Source organism: Cheilinus undulatus, linkage group 15 (genome assembly GCF_018320785.1).
Source record: "Cheilinus undulatus linkage group 15, ASM1832078v1, whole genome shotgun sequence".
Lineage (NCBI taxonomy): Eukaryota > Metazoa > Chordata > Actinopteri > Labriformes > Labridae > Cheilinus > Cheilinus undulatus.
Window position 1 is genome coordinate 34,025,590 of NC_054879.1, and position 25,601 is coordinate 34,051,190.

Consider the following 25,601-nt stretch of genomic DNA (forward strand, 5'->3'; position numbering starts at 1 on the left):
GGATGTTAAAGACTCTGAGTAAATTTAAAAGACTTTGTTTAAAGCAAAGGCTTCCCATCTTACCTGGGTGAGCCTGTCTCATGTGATAGGTGACAGGATAGGGGTGAGATTCCCCACAGAGCTCACAGATGGTGTCTTTCTCTGGTCCACCCATGGCAAGCTGTGCCATCTCTCCAAACAGATTCCCTCTTGGACGCACCTCTGCCTTGTCCCTTTTCTTCTTCTCCTTCTTAGCTTTCTTACTGTCTTTCTCATGCTCTTTCTTCTTCAGGATTGCACTGGATCCCGGACTTGGGAAGATCATGTTCTGAGTTGCAGCCTTGATTGTGGCCATAGAGATATCCTCCCAAAATGCCACCAGATGTTGTAGCGTTAAAGGAAGGATTGACTTTGACCTCATGGAGGGATGAGATGTCATCTCATAGGAAATGGACTCTCCTTTCCCATCCTCACATTTCTCAGGCAGAGGAGGCTCTTTCAGCATGGAGAGCACCTTATTTTTGTTGATGCTTCCCATTTTGGAGATGTCTGGCCCATGTGGGGCAATATTGAACATGTTAAGTGCAGATGAAATCTCTAAAGAGTGGCGATTCTTTAACTTGCTCTCCTTCTCTTCAGCACCCTGTCCTCCCAGGGAGCTGCGGATGGGGGCGTGTTCTTTGGTTAAATCTGGGTTAAACTTGAGGAAAGAGGAGCAGGCCATGGCATCGTGTACAATACCTTCATGCCACAGGAATGCTGCGAACACAGCTCTCGCACATTCAGCCACAGAGGGGGACATGGCCTGTTTAGCGGGCTCTGTGACCCTTGATGTGCTCTCACCTTTGAACAGAGGCCCGGATTTGTCTTTTTTGGGGCGTGTGTGTCGGCTGGAGGTTTTACGGCTGACTTTTGGCGAAGAGCGACTCTCTAGCTCCTCTTTTACAGGGGCTTTGCCAATACTAAAGTGCACCTTGCATGATCCCTCCTCAGCATTACGGACCTCCACATTCTCATCGTTGCCATCCTCGTTGGAGAGGAGAGCACTAGAGGTGCACACCTCCACCACTTCACTGTGCAGGTTCTCTTGGGTCACATGTGGAGAAGGAACATGGTTCTCTGTATTATTAATCATTCCTTTGTTTGGATCTTTAGGAGACAGTTTAGGTTTTGGAGAGGTAGACCTGCCTCTAAGTGGCTCTGTGAGAGGAACTTTCTTCTTTCTCAGTGTGTCTGGATCCAGAGTGTATGAATCAGATTTAGACCTCTCTCTTGGAGGGTCCAGTCGGGCTTTGGAGGAAGGGCTGACTTTAGGTGGGAGGTTCTTGTCATGGTGGGTTGAGGAGGAGTGCTGGGAGGAGGTGCTGGAGGGACTGGACCTGCCTGAGGAGGATGCATTTTTTTGTTTAGGGGAGGAGGAGCGAGAGCCAGGGTTTGGTGACTCAGCACGGAGTCCAGATGTTCTCCCATCAGCCTTAAGCGCCTGTAGAGTGTTGTGATTGGGCGAGTGGGAGCGACTGTGGGAGTCTGATCGCAGTTTGCCCGTGTCTGAGCGCAGGATGAGGGCTTCGCTTGCTGAAAGTCCATCTCCTGTCTTGACTCTGCTCTGCTCAGATGAGCGGCTCCCTCGACTCTCCTGTTTGGGGAGGCGGTTCTCCTGACGGTGTTTGGAGGCTGGAGACATGGGCCGTGCACCAGGCATCAGGTTCCCTCGCTCACCTAAATGTTGATAATTCAAAAACAATTAAACTACAGAAGTGGCCGGTTTAGGGGTTAACATGATGCCATTTAACTTAAGGCACAAAAATCAAGACCTACGTAAAACAAATTTATGTTTTTAATGAAATCAGAGGGTAAAATGGAATGAAAAGCAGATAAAAAAGAAAACAGTGAGTGATGATTTATTTCTGATAGTTTACTTTCACACAGCTTTTCTGATTTTTGTTACACAAGATAAATCTTAAATAGATGAAGAGAGCTGGTGGATTATGAAAGAGCTGATGAAAAATGAATGCCAGACCAGGCTTGGGACCCTTACTTCAGCTTAAGTGTTTGACAGTCCAAACTTATATTTACAAAAAGTCTAGAAGCCACAAGAAAAGCGTGGAGTAAATGTATTTGATTAGGTAGTTTAGTGTTTTTAAAGTGGGGCTGTATGAGGTACGCATCAATGGTAAGTGTAGTATTAGCCAAAAGGAGATGCCAGTCAGCACTGTCCCTTTAAGGGGAGACTGGTTGGAGAGCAAGCATGGAAGCTAGGCTATAAATCCTTGCAGAAGGGGGTTATATTTCCAAGCTAACTTTGAGAAAGACTAACCAAAATGTTTTTTAAGCTTTATTTTTGGGGCTTTTTGCCTTTATTAGAGGGAGATAGGACAGTGGATAGAGCCGGAACAAGGATGAGATTGGGGAATGACATGCGGTGAAAAAGCCACAGGCTGGGCGACAGTTTGGCTCAGAGGTTAGGGCAGGTTTCTGTGTACAGAGGCTGGAGTCCTCGACACATTGGTCACCGGACTGAGTCCTGGTCTCAGCTTTATTTGGTGCATGTCTTCCCCCACTCTCTCCCCATGTTTCCTGTCTCTTTTCAGCTGTCGTATCACAATAGAGGCAAAGAGCCCAAAAAATAATACTGAAAAAAAGAAAAAGAAAGAGCCACAGGCTGGACTTGAACCAAGACCCCTTGGCAACCACTGGCCACTGATCATCAGCTGGCAGGCCCAAAACCTCCCCATCCGGTCCCAGAAGATGATTACATTCAGAAAATGTGAGGAGGAAAATACATTTTGTGGTTTTCAGAGCATCCTTTGTCTTTAAAATCCCTACAGCTATCAAATCAACCCGAAAAAGAGTAAAACTGCACCAGTTTCATCAGGAATGACTCAATGTTCAGTCTGTTTTTTACAGAAATCCCCCTGTCAGCCATTATTAGAAAATATGACGCATAACACACACATATATTTATCAATCCAGTCCTGCAACTGTCTTTGTCAACTTTCCACTTCCTGCTCATGGTGAGCATGATTTTCCAACCAGTGAATCAAAATAGAAGACCTGTTTCCTGCATGTGTTTTTCACCTATCAGGCTGCAGCATACGAGCATCAAACCTAGTGATGGACAACATGGCCGCCCGAGAAATATGTTACCTAAATATTTCAATCAACCCCTTGTGGCTGGCTGCAGTATAGGTGATAGGGGCTGATCTCATAGTTAATACTTAAAAATTCTGTACATCTTTAAGAAGAAAACACTAATACAATAATATTTTAATTGGACAAAATAATGTATTTATTTTAGCTGATTTAAAAGTGTGGCCCTAAAAACATCCTTCAAGACCAAATCTGGCCCTTGTAAAAATGTAGTTGATGACCCCTGCACTTGGCCATCTGCACCCCACCAAAAAAAACAAAAACAAAAGAAAAATACAACTATGTGAAGTGTTTCCTATACCTACAATTTTTCCATTGCATTATTTTGGTATCAGCAAGCCCGGTTGTTTTGGCAGTTTTCATGAAAAACACTTACATGTTCCTCCACCTGCGGAATTCCTAAAATAAGTAAAATAACATGATACGATCATCCTTGTCTGCAGTTATGTACAGCCTAGCTTCTATGAAGGTTTCTCAAAAGAGGCCAGGCTAATTGGCAACTCCTTTGGCTTATATATATCATTGACAAGTACCTCTTACATCCCAATTATAAAAAAAGAAAAAAAAATTATCCCTTTTGAGATTTATTTGTATCTTATTTGAACTTATAATAAAACCTACTAGGCAATTATGCTCCTTCAGTTTTTTTCTACTCCATAATAATCATGTGCCCACTGAGAAGCAGATTTTCCAAACTTGCATAAAAAGGCCTTTTATCTCTAAACTTTTTTTTATTATTATTATTAATTTTTTTTAACCCACCCTCTGTTCAGTCTGAGGGATGCATGCATGCTGTGATTTACCCACCCTTTTGCCTGAGAGCGACAGATGAGAGAGCAGTGCCATGCCCTGCCACGGACACACTGCTTTTGTGCACACGCTCACGAGAAGCAAGGCTGCGAGATGAACCATCTACAGCGGAAAACAGTGGAGCAGGTAAACAAACCAGGCAATGAAATGCAAGAGGGGCTGCCATAGAGGACGGAAAGCAAAGAGAGGCAATGGAATCAACATGAGAAGGTGAAACAGAGAGATGACAAAAGACAACATGTACAGAGCAGCAAGAAAGATCAGTGGACAGGTAGAGAAAAGAATAGAAATGTAAAAAAAGAAACATTTATAGAAAAGAAGGAACAGAGAAATTACAAAGCCCTGGAGGCGCTGTTTGTGCTTCCAGTTTAATATCATATATATTTTACTACCTCATGTCAAGCAGCACATTTACATGCCACACAATGTCAGTTGAGAGTTCTAAAAAGGGATTTAAAGAAATCAAAATATTTTTTAAGTTAATTTTTGGGCTTTTCTGGAGAGATAGGAAATAGGGGGAGAGAGAGTAAGGCAGGACTTGTGTCTAACAGCACCAGGATCAGGATTCAGGCCTTGTACCAGTGAGTTGAGGAATGCAACCTCTGTATAGGTTATTTGCAATCACATGGTCCCAAATGTCCATTGGGGGTCAGGAAGTGAGGGGCAGCCATTGATAATGAATGGGAATGGAGGAAAGTTAGTACTTTACAACTCTAAATGGACTTCTTCTATGCTGCAAATATAATCAGAAAATTTCGACATACATTAATTTTGATCCCTGCAAAAGCAGGGTTTTTTTTTAAGTTTTACTGATTTATCTGGTGTTAAAGTCATCAAACAAAAGTCCTAGAAGAGTCTTGAACTGAGCTAAGAGGCTAGCTACGCCCCTTTAACATATACGAAATCCTCATTTTCCCATGAACATGCTTTTAATTAAAATGGTGATAAAATGATGACCGAATAAACCTTTGTGTGGTGAGTGGCCGAGTATGTGGCCCAATGATGAGCCATTGAGTAACAAACCTGTTCTATGAAATGGCTTTTAAATGTGAGTCACGGCAGCTAGCTCCCATTTGAGTGCCAGTTTCCGTTCCTCCATCCTTTGTTGTTATTTAATCTGCTTTTGAATAGCAGAACTGCTACTAAATGAGGAGCTGTTTGGGTGTCAAACAACCAGCTCTACTGGGCTAAGCCAAATGATCTGGACCTCTTAAAAGAGATGGATATCCAGTAAGAATGGATGAGAGTGGGCTGATATCTGCTGAGGAAACACGGGTAAGGAGTTTAATGTGCTAAACCGTGGCAAAACTGGACCAAACCTTGTCCAGGCTTTGGACAGAGGCTTTTATAATTCCTGCCTGCTGCCATTTATCTGTGAGTTATTTATTTTGTTTTTGTTTTTTTCCTGATTATGTCCCCACCTTGGGACACAAAAAGTAGCTTAAGAATTAAGAATGTTTTATTTTTGCACTTTGAATGCTTGGCATTGCTTAAAACATGGCCTCCTGGTAGCGTTTTTCAATGCAGAAATGACTCCTTGCCCCTTGCAGGGAGATCTTGGCTGATGTGTAACATCATTGGCAAAGAATATGTATGGGCGCCTGCTCCACTAACTGAGCTGGACTGGCACCCACAAATATTGTTTTCAGCAGTCCAGTCATTAAATTGATTTGTATAATACTGTCAAAGATCGAAGAACTTAATTGAGGTGATCTCTGGCAAGGGGGAAAGAACAAACAGGGCAAACTAAGGGTGCAAAGGTTGCGTTAACCATGTGGTGAACCTGGTAAATTTTAGGCACAATCTTCAAGTTTGTGCAAAGAAATTGCCTCCTTTTTTTCCGAAATAAGCACACCTTCCAGGGCTCTGTAAGAAAATGCAATGACATAAAAGATTTCCAAAAGTAGAAAGACAGTAGCAACATGAAGGACAAGACTGACAGGGAGAAAAGAAGCTATACAAGCTGGAAAAGTCACAAACATAGAGATATTTCTTTTAATCCTATTTCAAACATAAACTATTTAAAAGCTTTTGGTAATAGTGTTTAAATTGTCCAGCAAACGTCAAAAATTATTATATGTTTATTTCACTATTATTACTTTAATTTCAAAGTATATATTTCAAAATAGTCCTTATCGACTAGATAATTATGCTGTTTTGTTGTTTTTGCGGTAAAGCTCTGGCTGGTTGAGGCAAAAAAATGACACAAGTTGTTAATCAAGGATGTAAATGCAGATCAGAAGTTAAAGCAGCAAAGATGATGGCAAAACAACAAAAAGCTGAACAGAAGAGCAAGCAAAAAATAAGCCTAGCTTATTACTCCAGCACATTGCAAAAATATACCTTCAACAAGACATTTAGTCTAGGATTAAAGTTTGAATCTTGTCCACAAAACTGAGTGAAAATGCCTAACAAGGCTGCTTCACTTGGTTTGTTCTTTTAAAACAAGATTTAAACATTTAAATATAGACTTAGAGGCTTGTTAAGTATATTATGGTATAATAGAACATAACTGCATTGTTATGTGTCAAATGTCACACCTGCCCTCCCAAGAAAACATAAAAATAGATGTAAACAGTACAAATTAGAGAAAAAAAAAATCAGAGAGCTGAAAGAAAAAAAGATCAACACCTGTGCAAGCAAGCGCTGTCAGAAAGCAGGACAGACTTACTCAGAAGCTGTGGTTGTGGCTGAGACAGTTGGGAGGGGGATTGTCCAAACACAAATGGGCTGTGGACAAGGGAGGAGGAGGAGGGAGGTTGGGCGGCTTGCTCAAATACGGAGGAGGAAGAGGGAGCTGCTGAGAGGAAGGGCCCAGACTGAATGGAATTCAGTATGGCACTCAACCGGTCACCTGCAAACATGGAGACAGAGGATGGGGAAAAACTACAGCTTGTGCTATGGTTTGAGGTTTCCAGAGGGGGGTGAGGATCATTCAGAGTTTATTTTCTATCAGGCATTCAGTCATGAGGAGGATGGGGGGAGCCGTTTGGTGCTTCTACGGTCTGAGAAGTCAAAGCCTGCTATTTGATTTCTGTATAGACCAGGTTGGAGGGTCAATGGTAGGCTGAGGCTCTGATGAGCATTCAAGAAAGAAATAGGTGAGATGGACCCGATATATGATATAAAAGACAATACCCTACCGCTCTCTAGCCTGTGGGTAAGAGTTATAGCAAAAAGAACTGCAACTCCTTAGAAAAAGATGTAAAATCCATCTCAATTGCTTGCTCTGCTTGTGCAGTATTAAAAAGTACTGCACTGATAAGACACACCTCCTATTTAGCATCTCTATATGCAAGAAGATACAGAGAGGGAGGTGTGTGGATAGTTCTTGCCTTCTACATATGGATATTAAAGAAATCTAAAATATCAATGGAGAAGTTGGAGCTTTTTCCCTTGATTTACATTAACTTGACAAATTGACACAAAGCCCAGTCCCAGTGCAGTTTGTTTTCTTGAAGGGTTGGGGGGGAGGGCTGCCCAGGCAAATCAACCTTCATGGCAGGATTATAACACTGAGGTCGTTTTCACACCTGATAGTCCAGGGGACTCTGCTCGATTGGGGGCTGAAATTGCAACATTGTTGCACATTCTTGTGGTTTGGTCTGCTTTCACGTGCTATCATCCCAGACAAACAGTGATGAAGACGAAAAGATGACGCAGAAAAAGACAAAAAACAGCTCATCTTTCGGCTGAAACAGAAAAAGGAAATTTTATCTCCTTTCATCGGCTTTTTTATCACATAAACAATGAAGCAACACCAAATTTATGCTGTCTTGGCATTTCTGCTCTTGCTTTGGTGTTCATACAATATATGTGCTTCATAAAAAGGCGCCCAGGTATAAGAAGCAAGCCAGACAGCTGGCTATCCAGTTTGTTGTTTTTTGCATGAGTTGAATGAATTAGAACCGAAGACGAAGGAGAGCCAAAATGAGAGGGAGAGACTAAGACACGTTGCCCTGGTTACACAGATACCAGCGAGGTTCCAACACATTTTTGTATGCATTAAATTCCATATATATAGTGCATTCAGAAAGTGGTTGGAGTCCACCTGTGGTAAATTAAATTGATTGGACATGATTTGGAAAGGCACACACCTCTTTATAGCAAGCCTCCCAGCTGACAATGGATATCAGAGCAAAATCCAAGCCATGAGGTCAAGGAACTACCTGTAGTGCTCAGAGACAGGATTGTCGCAAGACATAGATCTGGGGAAGGCTACAAAAAATTGTTGCACTGAAAGTTCCCAAGAGCTGATGGCATGACCAGAGCTCTTTCAAAAGCTGGTTGCCTGACCAAACTGAGAAAGGGCCTTGGTAAGAGAGGTGACCAAGAACCCAATGGTCACTCTGACTGAGCTCCAGAGATTCTCTGTGAAGATGGGACAAAGTTCCAGAAGGACAACAATCACTGCAGTCCTCCACTGATATGGGCTTTATGGCAGAGTGGCTAGACCGAAATCTCTCCTCAGTGAAAAACACACAAAAAGCGTGAATGCACTAGATCCATAAATCAAGCTTTATGCCTCTTCCTGTCTTTGGTTTACAAGCTGGTCAGCTTTACATTCACACCACAAACAAACTGCACCAGGGTTCATGTGGAAGTGAACCGACACTCCTGTTTTTAAGCGAACCAGAGTTCTTTTGAGCTGCCATACCACTCTAAACAAACCAGACTATCTGGGTTTGTTAACCTTACCAGAGTTTGTTTAGAGCAGAGCAAACAGCTCTGGTGTGAAATCAACCTCAGTAAAACTTGTTGCTCTCCCATTTACTCAAAGGCAGTCTAAAAGCCTGACATTTAGCAGTCTAAAGGCCTGACTGATCAATTCACAAAAACAAAGGTTGATTAAAAACAGAAGCAGAATTGATAGAGTAATTTTTGGATTCTGAGAAGAAGTATTGCACCTGTAAAGGAAATGCTCTAAAGACACAAATATTGCAGAAGTATAAATTCCCATCCATGTCACAAGTGACCATTGAAGTGATAAATTATGAGGTCTGTCCTGTTTCAATGCTGCTCAAGTAAATAAGACATCTTTCTAAATGCAAGCATTTTGAATGGAATAAAGTTGAAATTCACGACCCCAGGACAGCAGTAGGACCTACAAAGATATGCATTTATCATAGTTAGAAGTTAAGTTTAAAATTTGGCATTAAAGATACTTTAAATTAAAAGCACTGTGAGAGCATGAGGCATTACTGTGAATAATATGATATTAACTTGGCTAGGTGTTAAGCAGGGCCGTGTCTCAACAGGTCTACCTCCCTTTCTTAAGTTCTTAAGTGGAATTAAAGCATTTAAAAGACACAAAACATGATACAGTGTCAGCAGGGAACTCAGGCACTAAGACATGAAGACATATTGGGGCCAGTCAATCTTTGATGATGCTGCAGAAGCAAACAGTTTATTGGGTGGTGTTTTCAATATTGAAACCATATTTTTAGAAACAATGAGTGTTTATGATCCACTGTCCTCTGATTAAATTAAGGCAAAAAGGGTAAAAAGTGAAATCATAGGGACGTGTTTATGGTTCATGGTGTTGGACTGGCCCACAGTTCCCTGCAAAATGCAGTCTGTGGTTGTCTAAATGACTGGAAGCACACTGACTGGCCCATGCACACACGCACGCACACACAGGCATATGCCTGACATAGCAGAGATGTTAGGCATGAAATAACAGTAAAATCACAAAAAGCATGCAGAAATAAAAGTGATGATACATCAGTGGCACGACTGACTGATCCATCCTGGATCACAAATACCTTGTGAATGCTCTTCTATAGTTGAAGGAATCAAGTTATTTTACTCCTTATTGTTTAAATATGAGAAACTTAATGTAGTGACACAGCTGGCCTAAAAATGAAGATGATTATATGCACCAAAAAAGGTTTTATGCTAACATGTCAAAGTACTGATGAGAGATGTCTCAGTCTAAAGCAAGGGAAGAAGTCAGTTGTAGTGGTGCTTGAAATAAAGAAGTGAATTAAAAAGGCAAGGGTGCAGAGTAAAGTTAAAGGTGAGGAATAAATATGTATAATAGGCAAGCATCACTTATGGTCGAACATTAAAGTCCCTGTAAAGTGTAATCCAAAATTTCCAAACACCCTTGATTATTGAAATAAAGTTGCTTCAAACGTGAAAACACTGGGATATATACTGCCTGGCCAAAAAAAGTCGCCACCTGGATTTAACTAAGGAAATAGGTACGAGCCTCCTATTGGAAAATTACTGCATGGGCGATCTTTCAGCTGGCAACAAGTTATTTAACCCCAGCTGATGCAATGAGTAACTTCTCATTTCTTAAACAATGGATTTTTTTTCTTCCCTAATGGCACGGGCATATTCCAAAATGACAACGCCAGGATTCACTGGGTTCAAATTGTGAAAGAGTGGTTCAGGGAGCATGAGACATCATTTTCACACATGGATTGGCCACCACAGAGTCCAGACCTTAACCCCATTGAGAATCTTTGGGATGTGCTGGAGAAGGCTTTGCGCAGTGGTCAGACTCTCCCATCATCAATATCAAAATTAATGCAACACTGGATGGAAATAAATCTTGTGACATTGCAGAAGCTTATCGAAACAATGCCATAGCGAATGCGTGCTGTAATCAAAGCTAAAGGCAGTCCAACAAAATATTAGAGTGTGTTACCTTTGTTTGGTGGCGACTCTTTTTTTTTGGCCAGGCAGTGTATGTGTGACTGAATTTTGGATTTAGACTATAAGAAAGTTGTTCACCTCTTTCCTGGGCTGCTTTAATTTGGGCATAAAGGGGCCCACCACCTCATTGGCTGCTATAGGGAATTACCCCGCCCCCCTAACGCTACATTGATATAAAATCACTGAACAGTTTATCTCAATAGTATTTTGTTAGGCGATCTGATTGCATTCTTTGAAATAAATAGCCAGCTACATGCTGTTTTTGTTGATTTTGAGGTAAATTTCCCAAGTATTTCAGCCACAGTGGCCTGCATGCCACTGAAAGCATCATAACAGAGAGATTTGTGCTAGAAAACAGTAAATTTACTCCCCAACTTCTGTCTGTGCTCTGGCACAGAACTAAGCAGCTACACTCTGTCCATAGTTCAAAATAAGGTCAGGGGGTAGGCTAATTTTTGGAGTGCTTGTCTATTTCTCTTGAACCAGATGAGGCAGGGACAAACATCTTACCTGCTTAAGGTGTGTATTTATCCATATTTCACTTGTCTTTAGTCTTGGATGATTAAAAGAAGCAGGTTGTGGCTTTGTCTCTCTCAAAGCAGCAACAGCTAAATCCCTCTTCACTATTAGCCTTACAGTGCTAAAGATTAGTTGAGTATCGAATGATAGGCATGTTCTTTTCCTGCCAAGTCTGTCAAAATAAAAGCCTCTAATGCAACTTATCATTGAAGACTTTTATTTTGAAGAGCAACATCAGGAAATAGAGTGTTTTCAGCGAACAACTTAACAACAAAGACGCCTCATAGAGAGAGAGAGAGAGACACTCAACTTCACATAACTCAGAAAATGATATATAAGGTATAACTGAGGAGATAAATGAGAAAATGAAGCTGAGACTTCATAGCGCCAAACTGTCTGCCTGTCATGAATCAAATGTGATTTTTTTCTCTGGTGGCTTAGTAAAAGTGAGTTGTAACTAAGCATAGCAGAGAGATGATTCCTCCAGTCAGGTTGAAGCATTTTTTTCAATTTGAGAAGATCATATTTCCGTGAGTAGGTGCAGCTTTGGCACATTCAACCAACAAACTCACAGCTTCAAAGAGCAGATATTACAGCCTCATTTTTCATGATTTTTAAGCTCAATTTTATAAACTTAGAGATTTTTTTCATGACTGAAATTTGGCCTGGTGTTTCATAAAACCGTGGCCTGTCATACAACAAACCTAAATTACTGATTTTTTTAATCACTTTACAGGGACTTTAATCATTACTCCAAATATGACTCAGAAAGTTGAATTAGCAGTTAAAACTCTAAGCAGATACAAATTTAGGATAAGGTTTTTCTGCTTAAACTAACTATACATTGTGTTAACCTTACCTTTGTTGTTGGAGATGCCGTAGTCAAAGCCCTGCGCTCCATTTGAAGTTGCAGCTCTGTTGAAGGCCTGCACAGAGAAGGGGCTGGGTGGCGGTGTCTGAGCCCCATGCTCCAGCAGTGCTTGTTCTATAAGAGCAAAATAACAATGTTATCTTATACTTTGTTAAATGAAAGGCTCAAAAATACTTCCCAGTTGAGTGCAGCTTACCATCATCGTGACGAAGGTACTGATTCCCACCGCGGTCTCTAGCCAAAGACCAGGCCTCGCCCTCATCGCTCTCACAAAACTCCACCACACTGTTCTTATCCAGCTGCACCCATGTCCCCTCTGAGTTGATGACCTGATACACAAATAACACTCTTTATCCATACTCACACCCTCACTGCACACAACCTGTCGACAGTTATCTATTGGTAAAAATCATTATTCATATCCACCGTTGTTGATATTGATGCACAAAAACATTAACAGTAGATCAAAAACATGCAAACATTCAATTTATCCCATTATCACTTATAAAATTCAAAGCAGCAAATCACATAGTTTTTGATTTTGTGTATCAGTGGACACTGCAGGACAAAACTGAGGTGAAAGTGTAGCTTATTGAAAGGTACATGTATGAGTCTGTTTTGTTTTCCCCTCAATACCCTGAAATATCATCATTTTGGAAATCAAGATATAAATGGGGGTATTAGTAAGTGCAGGCTGCACCTCTCAGATCGACACAAGGCATTCCAGTACAGGCTCAGAGAGGAAACTATTGAACAGCATGACACACCACAGCAGCCACTGAAAGGTCATTTCCAAAAGTGGGGAGGCTCCGCTCAGCAACACTTCAGAGGCGATTTAGAAAGTTACAGACAGGATTTTTTAAAAAGTGCGAGAAAGATACAGTCAAGGCACAGAGAGGCTCCCACATTTTGTGATCAAACGTTCACTCAGAAGTCTCAAGGCAGCTGATCATGACAACCTGAAACTGCAATGGATTTACAAAGGTGAATTAGTAAGTCAGGAAGCACGCGGAGCTGATAAGACCTCAATAAGAGGAAAAGATACAAAACACACACCCACACCCAAAAGCACCTGATGTATTTCCATTAGAAAGAGAGATTACATCCTTTACATTCAAATTAAGTCAGTTAATTCAAAAGGGAGCTCTTAATTAAGGCCAAAATCTACCATAATTAACTTAACAGACTGACTTATTCAACTCCAGCCACAGAAAACACATTGCATTATTTGGGGTGAGTGCGTACCTCGCCTATGGCCTTGACCTTGTTGCCAAGAACTAACATTCCAATGGGGATACCCCTAAGGTTTGGGCAGCTTCTGATGTTGTGACCAGAGGGGCCGGTCTTCACTACCTTATAAAGCCCCGGGCCGCCGCCCTGCCCTGCCCTGTTCTGCACCCGAATGGGGGCCTCGTGGGAAGGGCAGCTGCTCACCTCCTTTATGTTCTCCTCCGATTGGCCCCTGACCTCCTGCAAGAGGTGAGAGCACGAGTTAGAGCCAAAGAACACAAAAAACAACAGGCTGCAAAAATATATATTTTTTAAAAATCAGGACAGGGTGTTGTCTGTAATGTCCCGAAATATTTAGCAGAAAAGCCGCTGCTAACAGTGTAGCAGGGAGTTGTTGTCAAAGAAAGAGTAATGCATTCAGGAGCTGGAAATCAAGAGTAGCTACACATGTGCTGTTTGGCCTCTAAAGCTTTAAAACAAACTGTAATCATTTGCATTATTTTAAGAGAGTTAGATGAGAAGGCTCAAAAATGTGCATTAATAATATATAGAGGGGCAGTGATGACCAAGCAGGTAGGTCATGCCCCATGTATGCAGGCTGGAGTCCTCCAGGTAGGCTCCTTTCCCTTACTTGTCATTCACCACTTTCTCTCCCTGATTTGCTACTCTGGCCCATTGACAAAAAAGAGCAGCTAATAAAAAAATGCAATAATTATGATACAAAATATATAGCAAATAAATGTAACATCATTGCTGTGAAACTTAATTGCCTATGTAGCTTATAAAAGCAGATTTACTTGACAGGAACAGACTGTATGAAAAGATGGACAACATGAGAGGCCCCAAAAGGAAAGCTCAAACATTTGGAGGGCTTCCAAATGGCTAGCAGGAGTGTGGGCCATAAGCTCCAGCTTCTCCATGCTAACAGATGGTGGAAGATTGGTTGAACTGCTAAATCAAAACATAGAAGAAGAAAACAAAACATTTTCTCCTCATTAATCTACACTCAGTACCCTATCAAGACAAAGAGGAATCAGACTTTTTGATTATTTTTTATTTTTTTTGCAAATTTATTATAAATTTAAAAAGAAATAAACTATCTCATAGACATAAGTATTCAGACCCTTTGCAACAACACTTCAAAGAAGGATAACCAGCTATAACCTGCCATAAGCCCTCTACTGATCTGGGCTTATGGCAGAGAGGCTAGACAGAAGCCTCTCCTCAAAAAGGCAAAACACATGAAAACCTGCTTGGAGTTTATAAAAATCTCCACATGAAAGCCAAGCAGGCTTTTGCACTGACCTGAGGCTTCTGTGTAGCCGCAAACTAATAAGAGTGTCAATTTTTATAAATGTGCAAAAAATTCTAAAATTCTGTTTCCACTTTTGTCATGATAGGGTACTGAGAATGGGGCTAATTTCTGCATTTCTCATTTCTGCAGCCTAATTCTTTTTTGAACTGGGGACTCTGTTTATTGAAAACTGCACTCCATAAAGTGTATTTACTCAAGAATACACCAATGTTTTTAATTTCAATGTTAAATGTTACAAAATGATGGAGAAAAGCTGTTAAAAAGTGTCCTCCTCGGTTCCTTATAGAGCGCTGTTTTTGTTGAGCAGACCCCTCAATTCTAAACAGCGTAGATGAGTGAAGCTGATCAATGCTGACCTCTACTCATCATACATTGTTTTGATATAGCACCCTCTGGCAGTGATATCTACATGCTTCATGTTCAACGTCTGTTATCCCGCTGATTGAAGCAATTATTTTTTTGATGCTAAAACGTGAAATAATGTCATGGTTCACTGAGCTATTGAAAAATGCAACTTCTGCAGGGCTGTGTGCACCTGATTAGGGGAAGAGGATAACTGTGTGAAGTAATGTACTACCAGAAGTTGTTGAACTTTTTTAACCATGATCGTTTGCTCCAAACTGACAAAAAATCTGCTATGGACACTGTCAACCTGAGGGTTCTGTAGTTAAATTATTAAGTTAAATGTAAATTTAGATAAACAAAGGGGCAGGAGTCTCCTGCAAAACTCTGGTTCCGGTTGGACATTGAAAGGAGGCAGAGGCATGTCATCCATCTTTACATACAGTCAATGATGCAATTATGAGAAAGGTTTCATTGTTCTTCTTATCTAACTCTCATCTGAAAGCAAACAAAGCAAATTAATCCAAAATATATTTTTTTCTGATCCAGAGAGTGTGTATAAAAGTATTCACCCCCCTTTGATTTTTCCTGTACGCTTTCACTGATTTCATAAAAGTCAATATAATATGACCTTTTTAACAAAAAAGACCTCTTTAATTTAAAGTGAAAACAGATTTCAACGAAGTAATTTCATTCAAAAAATATACATAATATGCATATTAAAAAGTGATTGCATAAACATTTACCCCCTTCAAGTCAGTATTTATTAGATGTACCTTTGGCTGAAATCAAAACACTGAGTCTGTGTGGAAAGATATCAATCAGACTTACACATCTGGACACTGCAATTTTACTCCATTCTTCTTCACAAAACTGCTCAAGCTCTGTCAGGTTGCATGGGGATGGGGTATGAACAGCCTTTTTCAAGCCCACTCACAAATTCTCTATTGAACTGAGGTTTAAGCTTTGACTAAGCTTTTGCCTTTTGATGAACTCAGTTGAGATTTAATGTGTTTTCTGCAACAGTGGCTTTCTCTTTGCCACTCTCCCATAAAACTTTGACTGGTGAAGAGTCCCGGCAAAAGTTGTATGCATAGTCTCTCCTATCTCAGCTGCTGAAGCTTGTAACTCCTTCAGAGTTGTCACTGGTGTCTTGGTGGCCTCTCTCACAAGTCTCCTTCTTGCACAGTCACTCAATTTGTGAGGAGGCCTGATCTAGACATATTTACACGTGCTCTGTTCTTTCCAATTCTTGATGATAGATTGCACCAAACACCGGGGGATGTTCAGTGCCTTGATTTTTTTTGTATAGATCCCCTGACTTCTACTTTTCAATAACCTTTTCTCCAAGTTGCTTGGAGTATTCTTTTGTCTTCATGGTGTAATGGTAGCCAGGAATACTGATTAACCAGTGACTGGGCCTTCCAGATCCGATGTCATTGAAGTACAATCACTTGAGACACATTTACTGCATTCATGTGATCCCTATTACATTCAATGTAAGACTGCTAGCAGCAATTGGCTGGACCCCTGCTGAATTAGTCACTTTAAAGCAGGTGAATATTTATGCAGTCACTTATTTAACATTGCACGTTAACATGTTTTCACTTTGACATTAAAGAAGTGTTTTTTGTAAAAAAAAAAAAAAAAAAAAAAAAAAAAAAAAAAAAAGCCAAATTACATTGACCATGATTGATTTACAAAATCAATAAAAGAGTAAAACATTCAAGAGGTTGAATACTTTTTATAGGGACTGTATAGCCTGTTTATTTCTAGACAGCACATTATATGGATAGTTAAAGAACCTTCCATCCTCAAAATAAATATGTGATACTCATTAAAATGTATCATTTGGAAACAAAATGCAAAACTTTAACCATAACTGAGGAGCCTTTTATGCAAGATAAAAACAACATAAGAATTCAAAACATTCCAGTCTGCACTGTAGTGAAGCAGTTAAATGACTCTTTTAAGGTAGAACATTCACTAATTTTCATACAATCTAAAGGGAGGCATGCTATGAATCACAAGGATACAGGACTGTTTATGACAAGCCTGTCAAACACCTCATGCAACAGAGTGGACATTAGTATTTTCAACCCCATGCAACTTACAAGCTTAAACTATAATTACTTCAAAATTCCTAAAAGTGTTTGCTGGAAGAGTCTAAGGGAAAGAATCTGCTGAGGTACCAACACTGTAACAGACAACCATGCAACTGTGGCTCAACCTTTTACTGTTACACTGTGGGGAGACTACAACACCACAAGGGGTTCAAGTGGACAAGTAAAGCAACAGATAGATGATACACTATGGGGGCAGTCAGGCTATTTATCCCTCCGCATACAACTCACCTGTGGTGGGAATATAGTTAAGGGGGTCCACGACAAAAAGCCGATATCCCTGACTCCTTGGCTAGCGTTAAAGACATTCTGAGCAACAGATCGTGAGACAGTCAAGAAACAGTAGACGACTCCAGAAAGGAGAGAAAACAGGATGGGGGAAGACGCTTGTGTATTTTTTTGGAAGAAGAAAAAAAAATCTGGCTTGGTTCCTCTGTGAATTCCAGCATCAGAGGTGATTTGAGAAGGTGAAGAAGAGAGGACGGTCTGATGATGGTGTCAGATAGGCCAGATAGTGAAATAATGAAGCACTGATAAAAAGGAGGCCAAGAGAAATGCAGGCAGAGCCTGTCAAATGTTGGAACACTTGATCAAATGCAATTGCAGAAATAAAACCCAGTTGCAGGGGCAGAAGAAGAATTGAAACTTCACTCCAAACACCACAGGATCAGTTTTTTTTCCAAATCCACGACCAAATAAAGAACATCGAGTTGAAACTTCCAAAAAAATTCCCCACTTGGATGAAGTAGTGTGTCATGCTGTTTAGACAGAGACCTTACATGGAAGCCACCTAGCACCTAAAGCATCCCAATGCACAGGTGGAATTGTGGAGCAGTAGAGGTACAATTTCCCATTAAAACTTTTTTTTGTGGACCAGTGATTGCTTCATGACAGAAAACCACCTCAATATCAAAATCTCATCCTTAAATATTTCCCCCCTCATTTTGTAGTCTTCATTTTGATTGTGTTGTGTTTGACGGCGGTTTTTGTGGCATGGAGCAAAGCGTGAAGGAATCCCTTTAATCACATGCTTTGGTGTGTGAGTGTTTATGAGTTGTGAGTGAGAGGCAATGAGGAAGAGAAGACTAAACAGTGCAGAATAACCAACTTCACCACAGGATGAAATTGCTCCTTTACTACCTTAAATCACTGTCTGTCAATTCCTGCATTGGGGTTCACTTCAATGCACCAATAAACATATACTTCCTAAAGCATGTTAGCATTTTTCAATGTGTTGTGTCCGACCAAACACACAATGGTCATGTTATGGTAAATTTTCTGCCTTGGTAAATGAATTGATGCATGCAGGCTCCCAGCTGCTGTTCCAGTGCACAGTGTGTTAGTGAACTTTCATACTCAGTGCTGCTTCAGTGGTAACTCATGCAAGAAAATTAAGTTATATTCTGATGAAGCTCATAATTTACCATGCTTTAAGTACATTTGGGGAGTTAGTGCCAAACATTAGAGACCTTGAAAAACCCTGATTCTTAAACAGTAAACTTGACCTGTGAGCTTTCCCCCAAATGAACAGCACAGGAGCCTCTGTCATTATTAAACTGTGACTGGCCGCTCGCTCGGCAGGCCTTCTTCTACTTACGTCAGCTGGGACCAGGAGGCTCCTGCCCAGGTGCTGGTTAAATGAGAGGCACCAGGCTTCAGTGTACCCATTCATGCTGGGAACATACTTCTTTACAGTTTCATCATTGAGCCTGAGCCACACACCATCATCATTGTGGATCTATGGGAAAACAAGCAACAGGGCAGAGCAGAGCAGTGCCGTCCTGTTACAATGGACACAGGATGGGCAGCGCCCTCACACATACACACATTCAACACTTCTGAGGCAGCAGGGAAGACCTAAGTTGAAATAACAGACAGAAAGTCATGGTTGGTGCTTGATTTAGGTAAGAGATAAGAAAAACTGCGAAAAACTGTGTTGTTGCAATACCAATATTTTAACTCCAATACTGACACCAAGTTCAGTACCATCATACTCGATACTAATATTATGCTTGAAACTTGAAAAAATACTAGTTCAATACTCGCTACCTAATGTATGTTTATAAAGGTGGTCAAATTTTGGAAATTAGAGTCTATTAACAACCTAAAGTCTATCAAATACATTTAATTAAATGTAGCTTTTAAGTTTATTAATCAATATTAACTCCTTCTTGAACTATAATCATAGTTTTGTACTCTATGTTTATTTGTTCTAATAGAGTGTGCTTATGCAAAACTACAAGGCTGGAGTAAGCTACGCCACTGTTGACCCTGTCTACCTACCTTTCTCACACTGCCATCTTGTGGACATTCCGATTAAAACGTTTTAAATTGGGGGTACAGATGGCCTAGTGGTTAAGGTGCCCCATGTACACAGGCGGCCTGGGTTTGAGTCTGGCTTGTGGCTCTTTTCCCAGATGTCTCTACCCCACTCTCTCATCCCTGTTTCTGACTTGATCCACTGTCCTGCTTTACAAATAAAAGGCATAAAATGCCCAAAAAACATATGAAAAATAACCCCCCCAAAAAATGTTTCAATTCTCCGAGGCTGCTTAATACTCTACCATAGTGGTTCTCAACGTGGAGGTTGGGACCACCTTGGGGGTTGCAAAACACTCAGAGGGGGCTGTCAGATACCGTCCCAAAAATAACGAATATTTCAAAATTATTCATGTTGTATATTATATCAATTTTTATAAAAATATATGCAAAAAATTTGTTAAAAATTAAATTAGTTATTGGGTGAGATTTAAGCTGAAATAAAAGTTACATTTAAAACATCCTTAGAATGCCCCTAACTATTCTTGAATTTGCACGGCTATGTTCAACCACCTTCAGGTACAGTGTGGGTCCCGGGTCTCAGGCACCTTTATTTTGGGGGTCGCAGGCTAAAAAGTTTGAGAACCCCTGCTCTACTGGTTACTCAAACCAGTCATATTTGACTAACAGTTGGAACAGAACGCCAAGAAATTCTGAAAATACCAAAACTTTTGGCATACAGTGCAACACTAATCCAGTACCATGCAGATTATACCCCCCGTATTTATCTATGTTTACTGCCTTATCCCTTGCTATACTCAGATTCAGTCAGTGGGAGTAACCCATTTTTAAAGTGCAGGGTGTAAAATAGGGAATATCAGCAACATCTAACAGTCAGTTCTACATTGTGATACTTAATTCTTTATAATGTTGCATTTTTACCAAGTTTGTTCCGCTAAATGCTGCTAGGCTAAATATTACACACTCTACCTTTAGGTAGGTCGCCAATCACCAATGAAAACAATACAAAACAGGAAAAGGTATTATGCAGCCCTTACAAATACTCTAAATAATATGCGCTGCCTTAAAATGCAAAAAATCGGTGTACAAGTGCAACTTTTTAGGTTTCTTTGTAAATTCATCCCAATCTTTGGATTTATGCTGCCGGTGTTTAAGTCTTTCCTGTAGCCTCAGAGTGCTTTGCAAGAGTATGAAGCAAAATAAAGTAAGAGTAACAAATTTATCAGCTTTGAAAGAAGGAAGTTATCATTATTTGAGGAGATAATACAAAAATCATAAAAGCAATCAAGAAGACTATTATAGGCTAGTAAACTAAAGAAAGAAAATACGATTACGTTTAATTTAATCTTCCCTGATTTTCAGAAGAATAGACAGGAAAACAGAATAAAAGTGGAAAGTGCTGCAGCTACATTAACATAAATGATATTCTGCCTGGTCTATGGTCAATTACCTCGTCAATGAAAGTGATGGTGCCATTGACATGCACTATGCCTATCTGTTCACTCTGCAGCGAGGGGTGACTACGCACACGCAGGCCTGCGCTGTCCTTGGACACAAATTTGCGGACCTGAGAGAAGCAGAAGGGAGATGAAGACCGTGAGCGGCAGGAGCAAAGAATAGTAAGACAGAAAATAAAGTCGAGATGTGCAGCAGGAGGGAAAGAGGAAGCAGGATCAGTGACAGATTGCATGCTTTATCTCACACAAAGCCCACTTCCAAGTTCACGCAAGGAAACAGCGAAAGAAGAGGAAAATTCAGGAGCTTTATTGTTTCATAGCACCAGTTTTTGATTATAGTGGTGCTTGGAAAATGAAATATACACCATGAGGTGCATATTTTTGCTTGTTTCCCCATTTCCAATGGCAAACTGAAAATACCACAAGTTTCACAAAATGATGATGACTGCAACATGTGTAATGTTAGGTTTCTTAACATTTAGCATTTAATGTAACCTACATGTTACTTTTGAATTCTTTAAAATATGAGTCAGGAAAAAATACTGCAGTTTGAATAGATGACAGGCTGAGACACAGTGCCAGAGGTGATTATTTAAACATGCACACGATAACCGCAGTAAGATAAATAACCAACATAAACGGCCAGAGGTAAGATGTAAAAGTGTAGGCATCCTGGTTTAGTCTTCACATTTTCATACAGCTTTTCTCTCTCTTTCTTACCAGTGTCACATGTCTACTTTGTTTTAACAAATATACATCCTCTTCCCCTGGACAGATAGCTTACAGTCAGTTCTTGCTTTCCATGGAATTTGTTTGTCTCAGTAGCAATTTACAAAAAAGTGGGAAGAATGGCGGTAAGCTGCACAGAGGTGCAAAACAAGCTGCTGATCCAGTGAGGTGACAATACTGACAAGCATCTGACAGTATTAGTGATTAGTCATTAAGTGTTCACATCTATATATTGCTAACAGTAAAGGGAAAGGTATTAGTTAAAGTGTTGAGAGTATACACGACAGGGCAGTTGTTTTTTTTTTCAAGTTGTTTCTGTTACATTGTTGTTGATGGGTGATTGCAAGTGTACATGCCTTGCATGTATTTGTTTATATGAGTTCATGCTACTGCTGGTGAATAAGAATAAAGACTCACCTTGCTCGGCTGAGGTTCTGCCTTTGGCTTGACCATCTGAGTGCCAGGTGGGATCATGCCTTTGGGAGGGTCTTTGACTTCTACCTCCAAACCAGCATCTAAAAGAAGAGACGATTAACAGCTTAACATTACAACAGTTCACTGTCCATTCTGCAGTTATTTGCATTTTATATCATAGTTAATCAAATACCAAGTAATTGCATCTACACATGCCATTTGGGAGTTAAGTTTAGGCTATCTCATGCCCTGTTCACACAGGATTAGTATTACCTATGGACCTCTGGTAATTTGTATTAATGCGCAGGATGTCTGTGTTTTTAATCCTGTGCAAACTGACTGTGTCTGTAATTTGCAGTAGAAGAATTCCAGGGCAAATTACACATCATATTTTAGCTCACGGTCCACAGGTTATACTAACCCTGTGCAAATCGGCATCTCTGTAATTTAGGGTGGTAGTTCTAGATTTTTAAAGGTCCGTGCGGCTTTTTCTGATCCCAAAAAATTAAATAGAGGCTGCGTAGGACACTGTCATCAAGGCTTTGACTAATTTTGGTTATTAATAGTGCTTGCTTTCAGTTAATTCTCTTAAGTTTAAAAAATGACTTTACTTAACATATTTATTTACTTATTTATTTAAAAGATATTGTCCAAATGTACATGCATTCTCTGCTGCTCTCTTGCTCACAAGGCCTTTGATTTTCCTCCTTTGCTTCCATTTACAAGTGCCTTATGCTAGTATTATTTAGCTGTACACCTCATGCATAACACAATTTATGATTGAATGTGTGAAATGTGTCGCTCAACATTCAGTATTTGGATTTAACAGATGATCTGTGCCAGGAGGGCTGTTTGTGCATAACAATCCAAAATGAATAGAGTACAGAGTAATATCCACAGCATCAACTGCATAAAAAAACGTTAAAATGACAGGAGAGGTGACTATTTAACATGAGCCGTCTCACTCCCTCATGGATAAATGGGAGGGATGCTCGACTTAATGAAGGCAAGTACTTAATGAAACATGCTAATTTTTTAAAGATGTTGATACTGACATACCTATTTCAATGCCATCAATGGTGACGTGGATTGTATAGAGGCCGACAGCTCCAGGAGTCCAGTTCGCGCTGTAGGTCCCGTCAGTGTTGGCCCGAATCAGCATGTTCTCACTTGGCCTGTGTGGGAAATGATTAATTAGGTGGATTATATCTCACCGAAGAATGTGTTTTATTTCTGCACCAGTTCACTTACCTCTTTGGTGTTGGAGAGGCAAAGCGCAGCTCTTCAAATGAATAGTTTTCATACGCCTAAAACAGACAAAGAACATAAGCACAAAGACATCAAAAAAATGAGTTAGTCTTCTTAAACAGTGGATCTCAACTGGTGAGTTGGGACCCTAAAGTAGCTTGCAGAGCTGTTTTCAATGGGTTACAATGTACAGAAGCCCTATGCAGACATCCAACTATTTTTATTTTCCTCACATTTTATATTATACATTTTAACATGTAGGTTGTTTCCAAAGATTTCAAATACTCCCTTTTCTCAGGGTGAGGAAGCTGGTTTGCCCAAGATAATGAGGAATCCCTCAAGAAAGCCCCAAAACTAGCCTCACTCACAGGAAAACAGAGAAAAATAAATGTATGCATGCTTATCCTGCAACATTTTTGATAAAATACATACAGGTTGAGTAATTTTCATAAATACAGGTTGCCATTCTCATTAAAAAGGTCGTCGTGGGTCTTGAGGCATAAGCAGTTGAAAACCAATGTACTGAAATGTATTAAATCTAAGAAATGTCAAATTTATTTGATGTTCTTTTTACTAAAACTTCTAATTAAAAGTCTATAAAATTAGTCTTAGTCAAAATTATTAATTGTTTTTGAACTAATAATTCTGCCACCTATCATTTACTTGTTTTATTTTGCATTCATTTTCACCATCTTTTTTTATCTATTTCTAAATAATGTCCAAAAAATATAAAATAAATCTAAATAAAGGTTCTCTTGCTAATATTGCAGCTGCTACTCTCTACTTTTTTGCTTGTACTTGACAAAACAAAAACAGCTACTGAACATCTCCCTACCTACACTGCAATAATTTGCATTTACAATAGGTAGTACAAATTGCCTTGTTTACATCAGATGTGATAGTAACTGAACAGCTCCCCCATGTGGAGCATCTGCACTCTGAACCACTGAGATGGAGGCTAAGTTATGAGCCCATCACATAATGCTGACCTTCATCATTGTAATCGCGATGTATCGAGCCTCTTTCACAATCATGGGCTCATACGTGGCCTCTAGTTTGGGCATCGGCAGACCTCCAAATGTCAGATCAGGGCCAGAAGATGAAGGCGAGGAGCTTCCAGGTAGACGCTGCAGCTTCTTCACATTCTCAGGCTGCATTGACTTCTTCTGTGAGACAGGTACAGCCTTTACCTCCACCTGAGGATTTAACAGAGAAGAAAAACAAGTCAGAGGTGTTCGATGATAATAAGTGGCAAAAAAAGCCAATGTAATCATCCTGACCTTCATGTTGGGAACATGCACCACATCCCCATACTGGTCTTTGGTCTGTACAACCACAGTAGCTGGCCATCCACAGCGTATGTCGTCTTTATTCAAGATCAAGGCTGTCTTTTGGGGGTCTGCGTAGGAGTCTGGCTGCAGCCACCTGCAAAGATTAAGTAACACAAGAAAGAAAAGGAGATTTTAACAACTATATCACCAAACAGCAAGAATTAACAGGAGAGATAAGGCAGTACATCCTGGCTGTATCCACTAAAGTTTACCTGGCCAGGCGTCCTCCACTTGAGTTCTGCACACAGGTGATGAAGTCCTCAAGAAAAGAGTGCTCATTTGTTTGAAGATGTAAGGGCAGGTTTCCCTCCAGGGCCTCCAGGATGGTAGGGGAATGAGACAAAGCCAGCCCTTTCCCAAGGATGCCTGAGTGGGCCTTACACACCTGGAAATCAAAATCAGAATCAAGGACAGAAAAGTGCTCAGGAGATTAGGAAACTTTTTATCACAATACAATAGGTTTGAAAGAGTGTGTCAAGATTTACAAGATGATTTACCTGAAGAGAGGCTTCCTCAAGAATCTCAAGATCCTCCTCCAATTCATTGCCTAAATAAAAAAGTACAAAAAAAAAATTGTACATAAACAGTACATTTGCTCCCAGCAGTCATAACTTATCATGGGTTGTCATGAAACAGGTTTTCAAAAATTCTTTCAAGTAGTTTTCATACCTATAGGGAGGGCCAGATCTTTCTTCATCAGAGCAGCAGCACAAACACTGCCAAGGTAAGCCAACTCTTTCTCAAGCAGGATGGTTCCCTGAAATGTGCATATCATAAAGTTGCAAAAATCATTCCAAAAAAGGGTGACACTTCACAAATGAATAAAAACTGCTATTCTATCATAACATCCAATAATTCTCAGACAGAAATGGTCATTATACAGGAAGATGAAAAGCCAGTCCACTTAAGAATTGAAATAGAAATGAATATCATGGTCTATACCTCATCTGGACCCGGGTTGAACTCGTATCCCACAGCCACACACTTAAAGCCATAAAAGCAAGCTTTCTCATCTTTAACATAGTCTGAGGCTGTTTCCAAAGAGAACAGGATTTCATTTCCTAAAAGCAGAGAGGAAAGGAAAGTTGAAAGAGAAGATTAAAAGAGGGACAGGTAGGTGCGTAATTATTGGTAAGC

The 25,601-nt window shown here is 40.2% G+C and overlaps 1 protein-coding gene across 18 annotated transcripts in view; it reads right to left on the reverse strand.

The window, feature by feature from the left end:
• The window catches only part of mycbp2 (MYC binding protein 2), a 112,540-nt gene that overhangs the window by 19,600 nt on the left and 67,339 nt on the right, over positions 1 to 25,601 (reverse strand). For 9 of the 18 annotated variants that reach the window (XM_041806818.1, XM_041806810.1, XM_041806813.1 and 6 more), the window contains 16 exons: positions 25,407 to 25,525; positions 25,134 to 25,221; positions 24,962 to 25,011; positions 24,677 to 24,849; positions 24,414 to 24,558; positions 24,123 to 24,329; positions 23,137 to 23,192; positions 22,945 to 23,060; positions 21,889 to 21,986; positions 20,736 to 20,852; positions 18,603 to 18,743; positions 13,241 to 13,465; positions 12,192 to 12,324; positions 11,984 to 12,109; positions 6,611 to 6,793; positions 64 to 1,698 (listed from right to left, as the gene is read on the reverse strand). In XM_041806818.1, the coding sequence (XP_041662752.1) occupies positions 64 to 1,698; positions 6,611 to 6,793; positions 11,984 to 12,109; positions 12,192 to 12,324; positions 13,241 to 13,465; positions 18,603 to 18,743; positions 20,736 to 20,852; positions 21,889 to 21,986; positions 22,945 to 23,060; positions 23,137 to 23,192; positions 24,123 to 24,329; positions 24,414 to 24,558; positions 24,677 to 24,849; positions 24,962 to 25,011; positions 25,134 to 25,221; positions 25,407 to 25,525 (3,612 nt within the window). The remainder of the gene's footprint in view (positions 1 to 63; positions 1,699 to 6,610; positions 6,794 to 11,983; positions 12,110 to 12,191; positions 12,325 to 13,240; positions 13,466 to 18,602; positions 18,744 to 20,735; positions 20,853 to 21,888; positions 21,987 to 22,944; positions 23,061 to 23,136; positions 23,193 to 24,122; positions 24,330 to 24,413; positions 24,559 to 24,676; positions 24,850 to 24,961; positions 25,012 to 25,133; positions 25,222 to 25,406; positions 25,526 to 25,601) is intronic. The other 9 variants (XM_041806817.1, XM_041806814.1, XM_041806815.1 and 6 more) reach the window with 8 other exon arrangements.